This window comes from Bufo gargarizans, chromosome 4, assembly GCF_014858855.1.
Source record: "Bufo gargarizans isolate SCDJY-AF-19 chromosome 4, ASM1485885v1, whole genome shotgun sequence".
Taxonomy (NCBI): domain Eukaryota; kingdom Metazoa; phylum Chordata; class Amphibia; order Anura; family Bufonidae; genus Bufo; species Bufo gargarizans.
The window spans coordinates 181,546,453-181,560,145 of NC_058083.1; the positions used below are offsets into that span (position 1 = coordinate 181,546,453).

General features: G+C 46.8%; 1 protein-coding gene across 1 annotated transcript in view; it reads right to left on the reverse strand.

Annotated features, from left to right (window-relative positions):
- SEC62 (SEC62 homolog, preprotein translocation factor) overlaps positions 1 to 9,130 on the reverse strand; it is a 40,589-nt gene extending 31,459 nt beyond the window's left edge. The window contains exon 1 of the mRNA XM_044288908.1: positions 9,000 to 9,130. Coding sequence (XP_044144843.1) covers positions 9,000 to 9,035 — 36 coding nt within the window. The 5' untranslated portion in view covers positions 9,036 to 9,130. The remainder of the gene's footprint in view (positions 1 to 8,999) is intronic.
- Between the last annotated feature and the right edge of the window lie 4,563 nt (positions 9,131 to 13,693).

Below are 13,693 nucleotides of genomic sequence, written 5' to 3' on the forward strand. Positions count from 1 at the left end.
ATGTAAAAAACAAATAAAAGCGGCCAAACCAGAGACCAAGAGATTAATTGCCAAAGAGAGTAAAACTAACTCTAAAGTGTTCTTCAATTATATAAATGTTAAAAAGTATAAATCTGAAGGTGTCGGCCGTCTACAGAGTGATGAGGGGGGAGTTGCAGAGAGCGATGAGGAGAAAGCAAAGCTATTAAATATTTTTTTCTCCACTGTATTCACTGAGGAAAATAAACTGTCAGATGAAATGCTGAATGTAAAGTTAAAATTCCCCATTAAAAGTGCCCTTTCTGACCCAGGAAGAAGTACAGCAGCGTCTTAAAAAGATTAAAATAGACAAATCGCCAGGACCGGATGGCATACACCTTAGATAAATTAAGTAATGTCATAGCCAGACTCTTATTTCTGATATTTGCGGACTCTTTACTGACAGGGAGTGTTCCACAGGATTGGCGCATGGCAAACATGGTGCCAATATTCAAAAAGGGTCCAAAAACAGAGCATTTGACACTGTACCATATAAAAGGTTAGTATATAAAATAAGAATGCTCGGACTGGCAGAAAATGTCTGTATGTGGGTACGTATTTGGCTCAGTGATAAAAAACAGAGGGTGGTTATTAATGGTACACACTCAGATTGGGTCACTGTCACTAGTGGGGTACCTCAGGGGTCAGTATTGGGCCCTATTCTCTTCAATATATTTATTAATGATCTTGTAGAAGGCTTGCACAGTAAAATATCAATTTTCGCAGATGACACTAAACTGTGTCAAGTAATTACCGTATTTTTCGCCCTATAAGGCGCACCGACCCATAAGACGCACCTAGGTTTTTAAGGAGGAAAATAAGAAAGAAAAAATTTTTAACCAAAAGGTGTGCTTTTGGTGGGTTTGAAGTAATGGCAGTCTGTGCATGACACTATTATTAGGGATCTGTGGATGATGCACTGTTATGTGGGGGATCTGTGGATGGAACTGTTATGGGGGAGCTGTGGATGGAACTATGATGCTGAGGGGGATTTGTGGATGGCACTGTTATGGGGTGGTGGATCTGTGGATGACACTGCTATATGTGTCATCCACAGATCCCCCCCATAACAGTCCCATCCACAGATTCCTAGGGAGGGACTGTAGTAGGTGTGGAGAGCGGGAGACTGTACTCTGGCCCCGCAGCTCAGTATGTACTGTATTATACGTAGTGTTAATCATCAGATCTAAACTGAATAATGATGCGCTCCTCATGTGTACTGTACTTACCGGTACACATGTCACGCTCCTGTAGTAAGCACTAGCAGCTAGCAGGCAGGCCGGGCAGCCGTAACTCACTGAGGTCACGTCCCTGCTCCGCCTACTTCATTCATAAAGTAGGCGGAGCAGGCACGTGACCTCCGTGCATTACGGCCGCCCAGCCTGCCTGCTGGTTCTTACTACAGGAGCGTGACATGTACTGGTAAGTACAGTACACAAGGGGAGTGCATCATTATTCAGTTTAGATCTGATGATTAACACTACGTATAATACAATACATACTGAGCTGCGGGGCCAGAGTACAGTGCCCGCTGCTCTCCCCGTCTACTACAGTCCCTCATCCCTTCTCACTAATACATCGCAGTCTGCAATACTGCAACATCGCAGCCTACGATGTAAATTGCCAGCATTCGCGCCATAAGACGCAGGGGCACTTCCCCCCCCCCCCCCCCCACTTCTGGGGGGGGGGGGGGGGGGGGGAGTGCGTCTTATGGGGCGAAAAATACGGTAACACTGAAGAGGACAGTATACTACTACAGAGGGATCTGAATAGATTGGAGGTTTGGGCAGATAAGTGGCAGATGAGGTTTAACACTGAAATATGTAAGGTTATGCACATGGGAAGGAATAATGCAAGTCACCCGTACATACTAAATTGTAAAACACTGGGTAACACCGACATGGAAAAGGATCTAGGAATTTTAATAAACAGCAAACTAAACTGCAAAAATCAGTGTCAGGCAGCTGCTGCCAAGGCCAATAAGATAATGGGTTGCATCAAAAGGGCAGACAGAGCTGGAGAGGGTTCAGAGGAGGGCAACTAAAGTAATAACTGGAATGGGGCAACTACAGTATCCTGAAAGATGATCAAAATTAGGGTTATTCACTTTAGAAAAAAAGATGACTGAGGGGAGATCTAATTACTATGTATAAATATATCAGGGGACAGTACAGAGATCTCTCCCATCCTCTATTTATCCCCAGGACTGTGACAAGGGGACATCCTCTGCGTCTGGAGGAAAGAAGGTTTGTACACAAACATAGAAGAGGATTCTTTACAGTAAGGGCTCTTTCACACTTGAGTTCTTCTTTTCCGGCATAGAGTTCCGTCGTCGGGGCTCTATGCCAGAAGAATCCTGATCAGGATTATCCCCATGCATTCTGAATGGAGAGAAATCTGTTCAGGATGTCTTCAGTTCAGGACCGGAACGTTTTTTGGCCGGAGAAAATACCGCAGCATGCTGCGCTTTTTGCTCTGGCCAAAAATCCTGAACACTTGCCGCAAGGCCGGATTCGGAATTAATGCCCATTGAAAGGCATTAATCCGGATGCGGCCTTAAGCTAAACGTTGTTGCGGCGCATTGCCGGATCCGACGTTTAGCTTTTTCTGAATGGTTACCATGGCTGCCAGGACACTAAAGTCCTGGCAGCCATGGTAAAGTGTAGTGGGGAGCGGGGGAGCAGTATACTTACCGTCCGTATGAAAATATTAATCCCACATGGAAAATGACAAGATGGGAAAAAATCTAAATGGCTGATTTACAGTTTTTTGATCGGTTCGTTTCCCACAAAAAATTAAAAAGAGATCATAAATTCGTACACACACCAAAATGGTACCACTGAAAAGTACAGATCGCCCCACAAAAAATTAGCCTGCTCAATATACATAACTACAATAAAGTACTGATCGCACTTCACAGAAGTAGAAATGTATAAATTACAGGTTTTACTAAATCTTTTCCCATAAAACTATACATCAATCTGCTCAGCTCCTCCTGCTCTATAACATGGTGCTGTCAGATTGCAATCTGCTTTTGGGTGACTGGTCCGCTTTAAAAAGTGGTATTCAGGACAAGCCTGACTTGGGAGGCTCGCTGTATCCTTGTCTACATGTGTAGTTATTTGGTCTTGGCTATAAACCCCTCACATTGAATATACTTACCTGGCTCCCTGCGCCTCTCCTGCCTCTGCTGCTTCTCCCCGTGCGCGAATGAAAACATCCGGTGTCATCTTGAGCAGCCAATAGCAGGCTCGTCCTTGTCCCCCATTGGCTGCCCCCCCGTAAGTATATTCAATGTGAGGGGCCCAGCAGTTTATAGCCTTGGATAACCCCTTTAAAGCTGCAAAAATACAGCTCACAAACAACATCTAACTCACTTTAAAGAGAATCAGTAACCAGCGACCTCCCTATACAACTGCTACATGGACACATAGCTGTGGTTCAACTCATCAAAACGCTATTTTTCTTTGTTTGATCCGAGGCTCAGTTCCCGAGTTATGACACCTTTTCTTAATATGCAAATGGTGCCTTTGGTGCAGTGAGGGTGTCACCATTGCTCTTGTTGCACTCAAGATCTGCTCCTTTCTGTGGTCAGCCCCTACCTCACCACTTTCCCACTGGCTGGTCCTGTGAAGCAGTGAGGTAGGGGCAGGCCACAGAAAGGAGCAGAGCCTGGGTGCGAAAGAGCAATGGGGACACTTTCATTGCACCAAAAGGCCTAATTTGCATATTATGAAAACATCTCAGGATTGGAGTCTGATCAACAAAACAAAAACAGATTTTTAAAATCAGGTGAAGCACAGCTATGTGTCTATGTGAGCAGGTTCCCTTCAAGAGGTCTCTGATCTTCCTCTCCAGCAGCAGCTGGGCCTGTACTGATAACATCACATTCATAGTGCACAGGACCTCTGCAGGCAATCATTGCCCTCACCAGTCACAAGTGCATGAACGCCACATCACCGCTCAGATCGCTGCAGGCACAACAAGGGGCGAAGCACCGGACAGATGAGAATAAAGTGGTTGGTTTTTTACACTGTTCTAACTTATATCAGAACTCCTCTAAAGAGGACCTGTCCCTGCTCCTGACATGTCTGATGTAGTAACGGCTTGCATCCCCCCAAGTAATAATGACTCTGTGTTGTGTTAACTCCTCTATAGGGCTGCAACGAGTACTCGATTAAAATCGAGTAATTCGACACCCAAAAATCCTTGATGCTAATTTTTGGGATCAAGTATTCGTTTGTGTCACGTGACCACAGAGCGGGAGTAAAGCGCTCAATGGTCTCCCGCTGGCCCGCAATGCACTTGGAATAGTATACTCACCTTTCCAGCAGGGACCCTCCACAGCATGTCCATGGTACCGAGCTGCACTGACCTCCTGACGTACACACGCTGTGACCTGATGCGCTGTGTGACGTCAGGCCCAGAGCAGCGCGGATTGATGGAGTGTCGGCGGTGCCTCTGCTGAAAACGTAAGTTGGCGACACCAAGAGGGTGGGGGCGCGACTATGGCCGGGAGTGTACAGCGTCATAGCAACCAATGACACTGTGCACTCCGGGTGTCAGGAGGAGGGGCAGGAGGGCACTGGGGGGGGAACGGAGCCGATGGCACTTTCCAGAGGATCTTCTAGCAATGCTCCGTGAGACACCACGGGCAGCAGATGTCCATGATACACTGATATCAGAAAGAGGGTTTTTTTTCCCTAGAGTTTGAGGGGTTTTCCAAAATAAAGCTATCAAATGTTGCATGGGAAATATTTAACATACAACAGGCATTTTTTTTTTAACCCTTGAGGTGCACTTTTTAGGATCAATAGTGTCCTGTTTTTCAAGTTGTAGCATGTTCTGGGTCTGAGGTTTTTTCCTTCATTGCCTGGCATTATTCTCCCATAGACCTCCATTGCTGTTTTTTGCAGCTTAAAACAAAACAAAAAACACATGTACAATGCATGTTGGTGTACAAGTTTTTCTTTTTACCAGCATTTTTCTCCCCCCAAAAAGCTCTACAGACAAATTGACACTACAGATGGGGGGGGGGGGGGGGGGGGGGGCGCATTTACTTTCCTCTATACAAAAAAAAAAAAAAAGCCATGTGAGACACTAAAACAAAAATAAAAAATCCAAAATATGTCATATGGTGAGATGGTATAACCCCTTTAATGGGGGAGGGGCAAGTCATTTGTATGCTCTTCATTGTGGCCAAGAAATCCTGAAATAGAGCGTGGCTTGTTCTGGAGAGCCTGTCCTAATACTGAACTTCAGAGCACAAACAGCTCAATGGAAACCATATAATGCTTGGAGTTGGTTCAATGTGGATTTTGGTGCAGATTCAACGCCTAAAAACGCATGCAATCCACCGCCTGGTCTCATAAACCATGCAGAAACCACATCCAAATCCCCAAAGAAAAGGTAAGTTTCAAGCACTGTGTAAAAAAAACAAAACAAAATACAAACAAACAAAAAACAAAGAATTTAGAAGCAGATTCCATGTTCTTTTTTTCTTCCAACACAGAAAAACACTCCGTGTGAACTCGGCCTTGTCCCTGGAAATTAAAACACTTGCTGCCAGGTGGCACCACAGATAACACATGATCCCAGGGGCGCCCAGTAGGGGACCTTCTAACAAGCAGGTATTCTCCAAAGTGGACAGCAAGTGACTGAATGACAAACCAGCCTGCTCTTTGGAATTGCTCCGGAGCATTTCTGACCATTTACTGACCCTACTTAAAGGGAATCTCTATCCAACTGCTTATATAGACACATAGCTGTGCTTCACCTCATCAAAGCGCTGTATTTCTTTGGTTGATCCGAGATTCCGTTCCTGAGTCATACTGTTTCTTAATAATAAAATTAGGCTTTTGGTGCACTCATTGCTCTTGTTACACCCAAGCTCCAATCATTTCTGTGGCAATGGCGAGTGCCTAATTTGCACCAGAGGCCTAATTTGATTATTAAGAAAAAGTATCATAACTCGGGAACAGAGTCTCAGATCAACAAGAAAAAAACACACAACAGTATTTTAGGCTACTTTCACACTTGCGGCAAGACGGATCCGGCAGGCTGGTCTCCCTGTCGGATCCATCCTTCCGTTGTTTCGCCGGACCTCCGCTCCGTCCCCATTGACTATAATGGGGACGGGGGCTGAGCTCCAGAGCAGCACGGTGAAAGCCGCTGGACTAAAAAGTCCTGCATGTCCGACTTTTTAGTCCGGCGGCTTTCGCCGTGCACTGCTGGAGCTCAGCCCCTTAATAAGGTGAACCCCAGTTGTGAGCAGCTCTACCGGGAGGTCACTGATGACATATTCCCTTTAACAGCAAAAGGCACTGACCACAAGAAGACAATGACAGAATCCATAAACCCTTCCCTGGGAAATACTAATTCTAAGTAGTCTGCACTGTTCTGTTCCTCTGTTATCTTTCCTGGAAATGTATCTATATATTGACTATAGGGGGGTTCTCAATAGAGAAGTGACCCTATACGGTCAGCCATGATTGGACGGGGGTCAGCATGTGTAGCTAACAGGTCTTCATTGAACTCTTATGTGGTCAATCACGCTGAGACACCAGAAGGGTTATTACATGGGGGATGCAAGTAGTCACCACAACAGACGTGTCAGGAGAGGGGACAGGTCCTCTTTAAAGGGAACCTGTCACCAGTTTTATGATGTCCCATATGAGGGTAGCATAAACCCGTGACAGACCATGATTTGCGCAGTTGCTTTCCATAATGCCTGTTGAGGCGCAGTTTGCCTGCGCTTCGAGTCCTCATATCCATTTTTCCTATACAGTATTGGGAGAAGGCGGCCAATCAATGATGGACTGAGGCAGCAGTTCATGAATACTAGGACCAGCATCTGGGACTCGCTGGAGCTACTAAACAGGGATTTTATGGAAACGACTAGACCAAAAAACGAATTAAAGGGCTCATGTATGCGAACATGTGCCGCCAAGCCCATATTGCGGCCCATGGGTCCACAATATAGGGGCACCGGCCGTTTGTGCACCGCATCATAGATGTGGACCCATTCAATCCTAAAAGCACGATGCGAAATGGAAGCACAGAACCACTACAGAGTGCGTCCGTGGGTTTTCTGTCCATGCCTCCGCAACTTGTTTTATTTTTTTGGCAGTGCGGACCTATCACAGACCCATTTCAAGGTGAATGGGTCTGCATCTGTCTGCGCCAGCCACGCGGAAGGTGCCTGTGCTTGAGCCCTACATCTTGATTTAGACTGCCCGACTGAGAAGGCAATCAGCAGAGGACCATTCCTTCCCGATAATTGCCTGCTCATGGGTGGAGGTAAGAGCTACATTCCCAGATTGCCCTTTATAGGGCAAGCGTTACCTGTCCCCAAATGCCACTCCTGGGGACCAATAGAGGGGAGAGGGATGACACTTCAGTTCATAACACATCCAGCGCTAACCCCTGAGATTCAAACGACGGGAGGGCTGAGAACTAATACAATCTGTCTGGTAAATGGCATCGCGATTTCCATACACACTAAGGGAAAACAAAGAAAGAACACCCGGAAAACGTAATGAGCTGAGACTGACCAAGTATAAACTGCTAGTGGTGCTTGGTCAATGATAACACAACTAAGGTGGAGCTCCCTTTATTTTGGGTATAGGTTGATGCCGGGTCACAATAATACTGGTTGGCATCTCCACTAGCTGTAATACAGGATAACACTCTGGCATAGGTACCGGTCATACAGATGCTAGATATCTTCCTGTGGTATGTCATTCCAAGCTCTTTCATATTGGACCGGTAGTTCAGATGAAGTGGTTGTCGGCTGGTGCCCCGTCTAGTCCTAGATATTCTCCATTGGCGGGGGGGAGTCTATGGTGTTGCGCTGCGACAGTTGAAGAAAAATCCATCTTGATTGGGTTTTTTGCGACTGTCACACCGCAGTGCGACACTATAGACTACCATTATAAAAATTGTCGTGCAACAAATGTCGTTGTGTAGACCTAGCCTTAGTCCTAGACATTCTTCATGGGGGAGATCTGGTGGTGCTGGCCTGGGAGCTTCTGGACACCCTTGCAGAACCCAAGTGTGAACACAGTCTTAAGGGTTTCTTGAGGTCCCTTATAATGTTGAGCAAACTTGTGTTTTCAGGTTTGGGTTACCTAAGAATTCCGTTACGAGTTCCGCTACCACAGAACATAACATGGATTCCGCTATCATGGATAGAGATGAGCGAACCTCTGTTTTAAGTTCGGCGTCTAAAGTTCGGGTTTGGATTAGCGGAGATTCCCGATCTGGAACCGGATATGGATTCCGACTTCCGTTGTGGTCCGTGGTAGCGGAATCAATAATGGCCGATTATTGATTCCGCTACCACGGACCACAACGGAAGTCGGAATCCATATCCGGTTCCAGATCGGGATTCTCCGCTAATCCAAACCCGAACTTTAGACGCCGAACTTAAAACAGAAGTTCGCTCATCTCTAATCATGGACCATAACGGAATTCTTGGATAACCCGAACCTTATACGCCGCACTTGGCTCACCACTAGCCCCATGTATAATGTTTCCATAGAAAACCAATGATCAGCCAGGTGCCCCCACACATGTAGTGGGTCTGGGGTAGACTTCCGCTGGACCAGTGCTGGGGGACCTGTGTCTGCAGCCTCTGTATACAGCTGTAGGAGATGGGCCCGTGACCACAGCTCAGGAGCCTCCAGATGTTTCCAGCAGCACAGACCACATCCGGACAGGCTGCTCCACACCGAGCCCGGGGACCAGCGGCTCGGGGGGGGGGGGGGGGGGGGGGTCAGCTCCATAAACCAGAGGTGGAATCCCAAATCCTGAGCCGGGCCTCCCACCGTGTCCGCCATAGTTATGCAGGGGGGCGACGACCCCCCATACACTGTCCCTGCCTATTAAGCAGAAAATCCCCTTCCATGCCCTGCCCTCAGGCCGGAGTACCTCAGACAAACCCCGGTACACACGAGCGCTCCCCGCCGCATCACGGTTACCTGGATCCGCTTCTTGTGTCTCCTCCGCTCCGCCATGTCTGCCCCGGCCTGTCTGGTGACGTGGAGGGGGCGTGTCTACAAGGCGTGCGCGGGCACTGCAAGGCACAGTGCGCGTCCCCGATGGAGCGGTGTGGGGGCGGGCAGAGCGGACGCCAGGCTCCTCCTGCTATAGCTTCCTATGACTAGAAACAAAACGACCAATCCGCGCTCAGCTTTTATCCGCACAGTGCAGTTTTGGAAATAGTAAGTGAATCCTGGTTGGTTGCTATGGGCTTGTCGCTCAGCTGAGGTGTATGAAGACTACTTGGAGAAGGGAAGGAGGATGTGAAATATGCTGTCGTTTTTGACATTTTGCAATCACTTTGATTTTACCAGATATGTCTACAAAGTGTTAATATACAGTCTACTGTACTTTCACACTAGCGTTATACTTTTCCGGTATTAAAATCTGGTAAAGGGGCTCAATACCGGAAAAAACGCATCAGTTTTGTCCTAATGCATTCTGAATAGAAAGCAATCCGTTCACTATGCAACAGGATGTCTTCCGTTCCGTCCCTCCTACGGTATTTGACTGGACAAAATATGTATGCTGCGGTATTTTTTCCAGGCCAAATCCCAGAACAATACCGCACTTGCCGGATCATTGAAATGTATTAATAACGGATTATAACGTACCTAGCTGCATCCGGATTTCCGGTTTGTGCATGCACAGTTCTTTCTAGCTTTGAAAAAAATTAAATACCGTATCTGTTATTCCAAATGATACCGGAAAGACGGATCCAGTATTTCAATGCAAAAGTCTAGCGGATCCGGGAAAAAAAGATATCCGTTTGTATACAGATTTCCGGCTCTGCAGGCAGTTCAGGCAACGGAACGCTAGTGTGAAAGTACACTAAGGCATCCTCCAACAGTTATGGCCCTGACAGTACTCAGGCTGAAAACCACTTACCTACGGCTTCTAGTGCCTGGTAGTGTCAGCCCTGGCATCATGTGCACTGCTGCAGCCAGTCACTGGCCTCAGTGGTTACCAGCCACTTGGGAACAAGTTGCTACTGAAAGCGGTGAATGGCTGCAGCCGTGCGTGTGATAATGGACAGAACTAGTTTTAGACTGGTAATTCTAGGGCCCACCAGTAACATTTGTTCTGGGGGCCCACTGTACAGCTACATGCAGGTATTATCTGCTCACAGAGCGGCAGCAACAGCAAGACACTAAGGCCTCCCTCATGCACATGACCGTTGTGTGCATCCGCGTCCGTTCCGTAATTTTTCACAGTTTAGCTGAGGTCCCATTCATTTCTATGGAGCTGTGAAAAAAAACTGATAGTCCTCTGTTTTTTCTCCGCGTCCGTGATCCGTGATTCCAGTCCGTCCAAAAAATATAACCTGTCCTATTCTTGTCAGTGGAAAACGGAGGACGGACCCATTCAAGTCAATGGGTCCGTAAAAAAAAAAAACTGGATGCACAACTGGTATGTCATCCGTGTCCGCTATTTTTCTACAAGACCTTGGTGCAATAAAATTACACTTTTCATTAACCTTCCTTTTTTTTCCCCTGTCAGACAAAAAAAAGGAAGACACAAGGAAACACAACTGAAGCAAAATCGGACATGGACCACTGAAGACAAATCACTGACAGTGAAAAAACACTGTCATGTGCATGAGGCCTAAAGGTGATTGTTGACAGTCAGTCTGCTTTGTTATGTGTCACTTGTGTAAGGGGTGGGAGATAGGGGCCCACCTTACTCGGGGGCCCACCAGTGGATTCAGCTGTTCCCCTGTGGGCCAGTCCAAGCATGGACAGAATGTCACATTTCTGGTCGACATGGGACCAGAATCAGAGGAGACAGGACCTAAAGTGGCAAGTGGCTTTGCTTTTTTAGCCTGAGCACTGTCATGATCATAGCTAAAATTTCTGTGGGGGTCAGACAATCCCTGGTCATAAGGTGTCGGGGGGAGAGGTGGGGGTTCAGCCAATGGCAGGCAGTGACGAGGACGAGCCTCCCTAGCATCACCCGCGTTGCTAGAGAGGCTTGTCATTGGCTGACCCCCCCCCCCCCCCTTCTCGACACCGGATGTTTTCATCCACGCACAGGGAGAAGCAGCGGCTACCAGGAGCGGCGCAGGGAGCCAGGTAAGTAGAATCAGTGTGGGGGACCCGAGCAAATGGGGGGGGGGGGGGGGGGGGTGCTTTTCCAAACCCGGATAACCCCTTTAATTCCAGTTATGTAGGATATAGGGAATTGCTCATAGCAGCAAACTAGAGCTTTAGGCTTCATGCACACCGCTGTGTATGTATTTTAGTCTGCAAAATACGGACACCTTCCATGTGTATTCCTTATTTTTCTCACTCCCATCAATAGAAAGGACTATTCTCATCCACAATACAGGGAGTGCAGAATTATTAGGCAAATGAGTATTTTGACCACATCATCCTCTTTATGCATGTTGTCTTACTCCAAGCTGTATAGGCTCGAAAGGTGTGATGTTGTGATAGATCACTGTGACCTTTACCCTTTTTCTCCTGATGCATGATGGGGGAGGAGGAGTTGTACCAGGAAGTCAGACAGTGTGTGTGTGAGGGGAACTGGAAGCAGACACATGAGGCTGAGAAGGGATTACATCTGATAAGGACAGAAGCTGTTGGAATAAGACTCCTCCATGTAAGAATGCCATAATGTTCTGAGTAATAAACCTTGCTCTGGTTAAGTAGTACATCGGCCTGTGTGCGTAACTTGCTGAGCAGATACCGGCAGCATTGCCAGCAGCACCTGAGAGACACAGAGTGTCCAGGGGACATAACAGTGGCGACGAGGATTGTGGATTTTAGCACACATGGCCTTCATAGGGTTTATTCAACCATTTGATCCTGCAGCTGAGTCATGGACCTCCTGGGTGGAGAGGCTGGAACAGTATATGGAAGCGAATAATGTGACTGTTGAAAAGAGAAGTGCAGTTTTTCTCACTGCATTGGGTCAAGCTGCATATGGAACCCTCAGAGACCTTGTTTCTCCAGACAAGCCAGCCTCTAAGTCCCTGCCTGAGTTAATTCAGACGCTACATACACACTACAACCCGAAGCCGTTGGAAATCGCGGAGCGGTTTAAATTCTACGGTAGAAGGCAGCAGGCCGGGGAGGATGTAAAGACATATATCGGTGCTTTACGTAAACTGGCTGCCACTTGTCAGTTTGGAGACTACCTACAGACGGCTCTCCGTGACATGTTCGTCATGGGACTCTGCGACCCAGCCATACAGAAACGTTTACTCACAGAACCCGACTTGACTGACGAAAGCAACTGACCTTGCTACGGTCATGGAGTTGGCAACACGGGACGCCACCCTACTGAAGGCACCACCTACAACTCCTGCAAGCCAGGGTGAGGAAATATTCCACACTGCTATCACTCAACGCTCGAGACGCCCGTCCCTCGCCACCCTAATTCTTCTGTCTCTGGGACCCCGACTTGCTACCGTTGTGGTAACACTACTCACAGTGCGCCTGCTTGCAAGTTCAAGGATGTCGTTTGTTTTCGCTGTGGGAAGACTGGTCATATTGGGCGCGTTTGCCGCAGCTCTCGCTCCCCGAACACTACCACAAAAGATAGACGTAAACAGACATTCCGTGTGGATATGGACAATAACGGTTTTAGCTCTGATGAGGAGACATGTGTCCAGCATGTTGGACTGTTTCGAGTAGCTGGGAGTACTCCGGCGATTAAAGTGGATGTCACACTCAATGGCTGTCCTGTCTCCATGGATGTTGATACAGGGGCAGCTGTGTCTGTCATTTCATGGACTGATTTAAAGGCATCGGGTCTGTCCCTGCCGCTAAAACCTACAAAGCTCACGCTACAAACCTACAGCAAGGAACTACTACAGCCCTTGGGTTATGTAAAGCCCCTTGTTACATTAGGCAACCACAGTCAAAGTCTACGCCTTTATGTTGTAAGGAATGGAGGTCCTCCGCTGTATGGAAGGGACTGGATCAAAGCCCTGGGCATGCCTCCTTTTACCATTGCCCAATGTACATTGCTTTCTAAAGTAGACCATTGGGTGGAATCCCTGAAGTCACGTTTTAACCCCTTAAGGACCGGGCTCATTTTCACCTTAAGGACCAGGCCATTTTTTGCAAATCTGACCAGTGTCACTTTAAGTGGTGATAACTTTAAAACGCTTTGACTTATCCAGGCCATTCTGAGATTGTTTTTTCGTCACATATTGTACTTCATGATACTAGTAAAAAAAAGTCAAAAAAATTAATTTTTTTGCATAATAAAATACCTAATTTACCAAAAATTTGGAAAAATTAGCAAATTTCAAAGTTTCAGTTTCTCTACTTCTGTAATACATAGTAATACCCCAAAAAATTGTGATGACTTAACATTCCCCATATGTCTACTTCATGTTTGAATTATTTTGGGAATGATATTTTATTTTTTGGGGATGTTACAAGGCTTAGAAGTTTAGAAGCAAATCTTGAAATTTTTCAGAAATTTACAAAAACCCAATTTTTAGGGACCACTACAGCTCTGAAGTCACTTTGCGAGGCTTACATAATAGAAACCGCCCAAAAATGACCCCATTCTATAAACTACACCCCTCAAGGTATTCAAAACTGATTTTACAAACTCCGTTAACCCTTTAGGTGTTGCACAAGAGTTATTGGCAAATGGGGATGAAATTTGAGAGTTT